This window comes from Homalodisca vitripennis, chromosome 5 (assembly GCF_021130785.1).
Source record: "Homalodisca vitripennis isolate AUS2020 chromosome 5, UT_GWSS_2.1, whole genome shotgun sequence".
Taxonomy (NCBI): domain Eukaryota; kingdom Metazoa; phylum Arthropoda; class Insecta; order Hemiptera; family Cicadellidae; genus Homalodisca; species Homalodisca vitripennis.
This window is the reverse complement of record NC_060211.1, coordinates 111,781,074-111,789,212: the sequence shown is the minus strand read 5'-3', so window position 1 is coordinate 111,789,212 and position 8,139 is coordinate 111,781,074. Positions and strand designations below refer to the sequence as shown.

The 8,139-nt window shown below is 33.3% G+C and overlaps 1 protein-coding gene across 1 annotated transcript in view; it reads right to left on the bottom strand.

Annotated features, from left to right (window-relative positions):
* Positions 1–247: 247 nt before the first annotated feature.
* LOC124362708 overlaps positions 248–8,139 on the bottom strand; it is a 57,146-nt gene continuing 49,254 nt past the window's right edge. The window contains exons 9-11 of the mRNA XM_046817426.1: positions 7,706–7,754; positions 6,932–7,005; positions 248–392 (exon numbers count right to left, since the gene is read on the bottom strand). Of these exons, the coding sequence (XP_046673382.1) occupies positions 345–392; positions 6,932–7,005; positions 7,706–7,754 (171 nt within the window). The 3' untranslated portion in view covers positions 248–344. The remainder of the gene's footprint in view (positions 393–6,931; positions 7,006–7,705; positions 7,755–8,139) is intronic.

Below are 8,139 nucleotides of genomic sequence, written 5' to 3'. Positions count from 1 at the left end.
AACATTAAGTGTAGTCCCAAGCTCAACACTATGAAGCGTTATATTAGTTATAGTAATTATGTTATTTGTTCCATTTATGTTAATTAAATTGTATTGAAAACAAAAAATTAGTCACGCAATCAAAATCATTTTACAAATATCTACAAAATAAAAATATTATGCCATTTATAAGTAGAAATCTAGAAATTAGACCATATTTGCATATCAATAGGTATATTTCATAAAAGGGTAATATAAAAATCTCTCCAACAATACAAATATTTTAATTTGTTTAATATGTATTAAGAATAAATAAATAAATTGACCTTTATAAAAGCTAAATTTCTTCTGGTGCTTTTGGGATGTTAACCATTCAGTAAATCGTTGACAGAGTCAATCGCACTCTTAGGAATCTGCAACAATATAACTCAATAAATATCCTACTTATTTAAGATAATTTTTCATTTGCATACAGTATAAAAATTATCAAAAAAAGTTTCATGTAATGAATATGTTTTTTAAGGATATATCATTTTTACCTTTCAAAATAGAACACATATAAGTACACGCATCTGAATATTGTCGAGTGTTTTGGAGTATTTACGATTTGGAACACATAAATATTATTTAAATATAAGCAAGACATATTTTTCTCTCTGTTTCGTCTAGGTGTTTCGTCCATGACGTATATAAGTCCTGCAATTACATTGTAAATAACCGCAGTGCACGTAAGTTTGCTTTCTGCATTGATAAATATTGTAGGCTCTTTAACAAATGAACATAATAAAATACAGATTCTCTTTAAAAATGACATTGTCTGTATTTTGAAATATTGAAATTATATTAAATTGTTATCAAAAAACCAAATAAAGTGTTTGTGGTAATTTTCATTCCAAATCAATCTAGTAACTATGTTGCTAATATTAAATATTTCTTAATTAAATATATTTATTGGTTTTATAAATTTCCGTCTCTCTGTTCTCTCTGTATCATTTAATAAATCCATAAATGCGAAAAACTTCGTGTATACACAAATAACACAAACACACAAAGTGGGGTGGGATCCTAAAATCGGACAGAAACCTCATTCCTGTCATTAATGTAATTTGTTGAGTAATACTCGTGCAATATGAACAAAAAAGTTAATTCTTGGTTTAAAACACCTTTTTATAACATTAACCCGGTGTATATATCAATAATTAAATTTATAAAAAATAAACAATACTTTGAAAGCTGCATATATATATATATATATATATATATATATATATATATATATATATATACACACACAGATGGTTACATATAACACAAATGTCTTAAAATTGATAAGAAGTCAATTATAACACGGTAGGAGTATGCTTTTGTCGCGTAACAGGCTTTGCTGAAGCTGCTTGCAAAATTTCAAATATATAGCTCATTTCCGTCTTAGTGACGCTTAGCACAATTCAGTGGTTGAACATGCACCATTACAGTATACGACCCTTTATTGTCTGTGTGGTTTGATGGTAATGAAGTTTCATGGTAAATATAACGTCTACAGATTAAATCTCTTTAGAGGTGTCTTGCCACGTGATACCTTCACATATTTGCTCATTGTCTTGGGTTTCATATGTTCAAATAATGAAAGTTACAGTGATGTAGGGAGAGTCCTACAACGCAAGAACTTTCCACTCTATTATTTGTTTAATGAATAAGCTACATGTTTAAATAAGTCACATGTTAAAATATCATATGCATCTACTCAGTTTGTTTACGAATTTACTTATTCTGCTATTTTTTCGTTCCATCATGGATACCTTTAAGACCAATATAAAATTATTTGCTAACATTCAGCCGAATACCCTGGAGTGACATGCACCATAATCGAACTCAGTGTTTTCCATATAGAAATGAATTTTCATGCAGAATTCTAAGCCTAAAGGTCAGTTCGTTCTCGAGGAGTATTTTACAGACAACGTCGTGGAATTGGAGCGCGATGATAAATAACAAGCAAAATTCCTCAAACAGGTTTTTGCTCAGGCTGCTAGCCAGTCCAGTAATGGTGTGGTGGCCAAAACATCCATCCATACATTATACTAACCTAATTTACCGCCAACAATGTTATTGTAATTACTTATGGCCACAGGAATTTCACAAAAAGTTATAGATATAAAAGTTTTTTCTGCCTAGTTTACATGGTATGACATATTTAAAAATGAACTTACTTAGCAAAGAACATTTGAAGGAAAATGTTATCTTACTGGCTGCTATTGACCTGACTTAAAATGTTGTTTTTGTTTAATACAAGATTATTATTTAATGGCTTAAACAGTGTAATTTACTAATGCCAAAGAGTTTGGTGAACACTTAGAGATAGTTCTACTGAACTTAAGATTAGACCAAGAAAAGTAAACAAACAGTTTTCTTTTGAAGAATGAACCTATTGAACTAGGAAATAATTCTTTTAGAGTTGACTTGATCAGTGATATTGGAACAAATGTAAAACAACAGCTGCATATGTTAGTGCCAGTAGGTGCACCCAGTCTACAGTACATTTAAAAGGAATGGTCTTAGAGTTTGTTGTGGCCAATGTCCAATCGGTTCTAATCGATTAGAACGAGTGTAACATAAACTAATTTCCGTTTAGGGGGGGGGGTCGGCATGTCCTATCTTCCCTATGTAAAATACCATATCTTTAGGTACACATATCTCAATAACTAATAAAGATATCCAGTTAATTCTTTTTTTGTTGTGTTCCCCACACCTTAATCTTTAATTAGAGCGATTGGTTTTTATTTCTCAAAATGTTTTCCCAAAAAAAAATCTTTTTTTTAATTAGTCATTAAATATTTGCAGAATGTTATTTGTATATTTTTTTAATGACAAATTTAAAAATAGGAATATCATAAAACCCATCGCTTAAAACAAAGATATAAGTGTGGGGAACACAACAAAAAAAAGAATTAACTGGATATCTTTAGTAGTTTTTGATATATGTGTACCTAAAATGTTAAAAAATCTACTTTTCGGAAAACGCCAAAAAACCAACTTTATTATGAAAAAACGGAAAAAAAACCTACCTTAGTGCATTGCCTGCTCCATAGGAAGGGTTGTCAGGGTCTTCCATATCTTCATAAAACATCTTCTAACCTCTTATTGGCAATGCTGAGCTGTTTACGGCACCGTTTTTTCAATTTCTTGCATAGCTTTATCCGATTTTTTTATCCGCACCTCGTCAAGCTCCTTCATGACACGGATGCAGTTTGACCCAGGATTGATTCCAAGTTTGTGTAAAAATTTTACACTTTATAATATTACAACGGTGTGTAAGTAGCTTATTGCTTCACACACTCCTAGTTCCAAGGTATTCTTCATTACAAAAAACTGCTTTAGGAACCCGAGACCAGATGACACTGTTCAGGGATTCGCTAGGATTCTGCGTGCCCCCGTGCAGACACTTACGCAGCAGATGCTCTTGAGAGAGAGATTCCCTGAAAATAGGCTTTATTTCATCCATAACAATTGGAGGCAGATGGGTGTGGTCCTTATGATTGTATGGTTTTTCCTCAGCTATAGCTTTCTTGAATTTGCACCATGTATCAGGTCCATTGGGGCATAGTGCATGAGCAGGTTCAGCGTTAGATGAAACAAGATGAAAGTAAGTCGCCCAGGACTGCTGCTTTCATTTTCTGCAAACTATCTGTAATTCCTCATAATTGCCAGACCATAATATGTCTGTAATTTTCATCTATAACAGAGTTAGTCAAAGCGACCACGGCCTCCTATCTTTTTACCATCGGAAAGATCTTTTTTTCCTATTTTAGTCTTTAGAGTTCGGAGCCTGGTGCCCATACGTTTTCTAAACATGAGCTATACACTCTAACTTTTCTGTTACATACTCTGGGCCATAAGGGGCTTCCTTTTGAATGGTTGGGAATGCAGCACTGTCGCCGTCACCTAAGTAATATCTGTATTTGATACCCCTAGTAGCCTCTGATTTCCTGAACATGTCAACAACACCGGCCACCTCCATTCCACCCACTTGTCCGGCCATAGTTAGCAGCACAATTACCTTCATGTTGTTGATTTTAGTCTGTTTTTGCACCTACAAAATCTGCTAAATACCCTAACATCTACTACTTTCCGGTATTAGCGGCAATAGCAGTAATAACACACCGTTGTGTGAGACATGGCCGCGGCGCTGCCAGGTTCCGTCAAAAATAACCAGTTATATTCATATCGCCATCATTTTCAACCACAGCTTCTGTGGCTGCTTGTTTCATTTCTTCTTCACAAATTTCTTTTGCTGTTGCTGCAAGGGTTTTGTTGTATACCTTGAAAGAAGGAGGCTTTGGTAAGTTCATAACTGAACAAAATGTCTTCGCTGCCTGCTCCCCCTTCCCAATACAGCGAAAAGCATAAACTGCTCGAACATTTACTTCTGATCTACGGTTTCCTAATTTTTCACTGTTACTAGATGATACAGAAAATCCACACTCATTACACTTTATTTCCAATTGTCACAGATAGGCCTACTCTGTTACTTGTTTGAAGTGAAAGTGAACCATTGCATTGAGAGCAAACCGCTATGTCTAAAAGCAACTTCTCAAAACTCAGCAAGTTTACAATATCATTACTACAATTGTTTACTCATACTTATGCATTGCTCATACTCATCTAAACTACTAACTAACTTTTTCCCTGATGTGCTCTGTTTATTTAGATTACAATCATCACTTGGTCCAGGAGTAGGCGTAAGTTCAGTGACATTGGAGCTAACACTAGGCCTAGCAGAAGTATCACCACCACTTCCATTGTTTGTCTTCCAAGCTGGTACCCCACTGAATAAACTTTTACGTTTTTTAAATGTCTTACTAAGTACGCGAGGCATTTCGAATAAAAATATAAACTACAACCACTTTCAATAACTTTGGTAACTAAATTTCACCATTGAAGCATAAACAATCACTGTCACAACATTACAAACACAAACATAACCAACAAGTCAGACAAACAATAAAACAGAACATCTGACTGACACAACCAAAGTGTATCACGTGATGAAGTGTTGCCAACACAGCTATAATAACAAAAAAAAATCTTTCGTAACAGTTTTAGAGTGAGTACTATATTGAAGCCCAGTCGGGCGTGGTGGAGCCACGAAAAAACTACGGTGCATACTGTAATAAAATGTCTCATAAAAAAATAAATATAATAATAATAACAGTAATTTTGGTATCAAATTAAAGCTAAAATGTAGAGGAATTTAGATAGCTAAAAATCTAAAAATCGATAATTTTGACGAAAATTCGTTCCGACCCCCCTTAGTTCCAGTGGAGAAAGGGGTATTTCACAACTCAAGGTCATTAAGAATTATTTAAGGTCAATTATTTAAGGTTATTTTGCATGGATGACTGAGCGGTTGGAAACTCTAATAGAAAACTAAAATGTAACACGGGATATGGTTTTAGTTTTGTATATATTTGTATTTAGAATTGTATAAGTGCATATATATATATATATATATATATAATATATATATATATATATATATATATATATATATATATATATATATATATAAGTATGCACATGTATATGCAAGTATATAAACATGAATAAGAAGATTATTTCCATACAAATTGTAATCAATTCTACTGCATAAACTAATCATTCATATCAAACCGAACACGGATTATACTAAAACTTGGCAAAATTCAAAAATTTATTTTTTCCGGTCCGATGAAGGTACCGGCATCTCAAACATACTGTACCGTTAGTTAGTTAGATTTTATATAATGTAACATTTCACAACCTAGTCAGCCAGTACAATTTATTATTATTTTTTTTTTAAACCAATGTTCCGGAACTAAATTATCGGCGGAGTAACTACCTAATTGGCACGCGTATGAATATTTTATTCTGAACCTTTTGTAGCAGCCCAACTACGTGACCGATCTGACCTCGCGCGCCTTGTCCGTAAGTAAAATTTATCTCTTCGTATTATTAAATTAGCCCTTTGATGCCAAACATATAAAAATAAATGTAACGTAAAGTAAAGTTGTAAATAGTAAAGTAACTTACCCTTGAAGATCTTTTATTTGCTTGGTTGAAATAGATACAAGTTGTGGCGTCGTCCTTCTGACGAGCACGTTGTTGTAATAAGTTTTTTGTATCATTAAATGGCTAATACTGTCGCGAATTTGTTTTAGGCGAGCTCACGTATTATTTGAGTAGATGGCTACCACCTTCACAACTTCTACTCCTCTAGTAATTACCGACTAGAAATAACCCTTCTTAGACTACAGCTTCAATGTCTCGTGCCAAGACGCCGACGCCCGGGTTGTAAGTCTACATATTGCGAAGGGAAGTGAAATCTTAATGTTTTATAAAGTAAAACATCGTAGGCATAATTCCATAGAACACTGGATATTTTAGGCCCACCTATCAGATATACATTTTTAGTTCTTGTACTCTTTTAGTTTATGTAATTGCCAGCAACGTGGCAAGGCATACATTTAATTTACCAACTAAAAGTGGTGCTTGTAAGTTTCACTGATTAAATTGAACTTATAAGTAAACTTTGCAATTCGGGTATTTATTACTACGACCTTAGAAGTCACCACCCCCATGTGTTATCGTCATTCAGTACAATACTTTATTTTTTAGTGTAGAGCTAAAAACATTTCCTGATTTGCTGAGAAAATGCTCAGGTAATATATAGTAGCCTAAAAATTTGGAAATTTGTTTATATCACATAAGCGCTTCTAACCGGCCAGGCGAATCATCATCCAATTCCTTTACTTAATTGCCACACTTGAACTACTTAAAACTGTACTATATTTATGGTGAAGACACATCATGATAGTGAATATTGACAGGCAGTCTAGAGAAGATTTTTCACTGAGTACCAAAATACCTAGATACTGCCCTGGTGCATGCACAATGTAAGAGGAAACGAGTAACTTACCGCGAGGGCATTGTCGTGGCAGGTCCCCTTGCCGTCCTTGTCCACTGGCAAGCTGCCGTCCTTACACTTCACACCTACACACAAACAAGGTTTTAAGACGCTTTCCATCCTGTTAAGGACGTTTTGACGTTCAATTGTTATATCAGATGACATGATCTTGAAATATAATTCTATTGCCACAAGAATTAATTCCAGCTACGTAGGCAATTTGCTAATTGGGCCTTCTAGAAGTGCGTAAAAATAAAATACATTTAATAAATCATACTAATGCATAATCATTCGTGAATATTCATTTAGTGTAGTCTATTACATTTTTTTCCACATTACAAATGCGATTCTAGACCCTTCAATGAACATTATTGAAATTAAATTTATAATTTACAATAAAAACTGTCCCCTTTTATGTTTTCATAAGCATTTTTTGTTAAAAAAAAACATAATAACACAAAAGGGCAATGGTTTTGGTTAATTTGGTTTCATATAGGATCTATGGAACAGAAACACTTATGAAACCTAAGACTCAAGTTCAAACAGAAATATTGTACATGTAATGAAAACGAACCACCTTACGAAGTCGTAGTTGCATGAATGTGATATCGCCTATCATATTTTTATGTAGGCCTATTATAACTTATATCATACTTCATTAGTTAAATCCACTGCAGTAAAATAAAAAAAAAACAGCCATAGGTGACGTTTAAATATAAAACATATTTATCCATTAAGGAAATAAACAATTTTCTAAATTATGCTAAATTAAATACAGGTAGTTACCATTATCGTTCAATTCTTTGTTTACGGAGTTGAGAATGGATCTTGGAATCTGAAACAAATTTGAGTAAGGATAAATATAAACTGCTCGTGAAGCGAAATATATGACTTTCAGACTTAAACAGTATTTGCACACACTCATCATCGAAAGGAAACTATATTACTGTTGCTTGTCAGTCACTTCGATAATGGATATTTTATGCCCTTGATTATTTTAATAATTCAATCAAAGTTTGTATTAGTATTTTTAACGATAAAATCTTGAACTGATCGGCACTACTTTTATTTTGGTACATGAAGGGAAATAATTAATTTGTGGTATACAAAGAAACTAGACTCCATCTATGCTGATAGACCGCTTCAACACAAAAATACCTCCAAATCTGAATTTTTCTGTCAACCAATAACATCCTGAAAATACAGAAATAGGAGTTCTA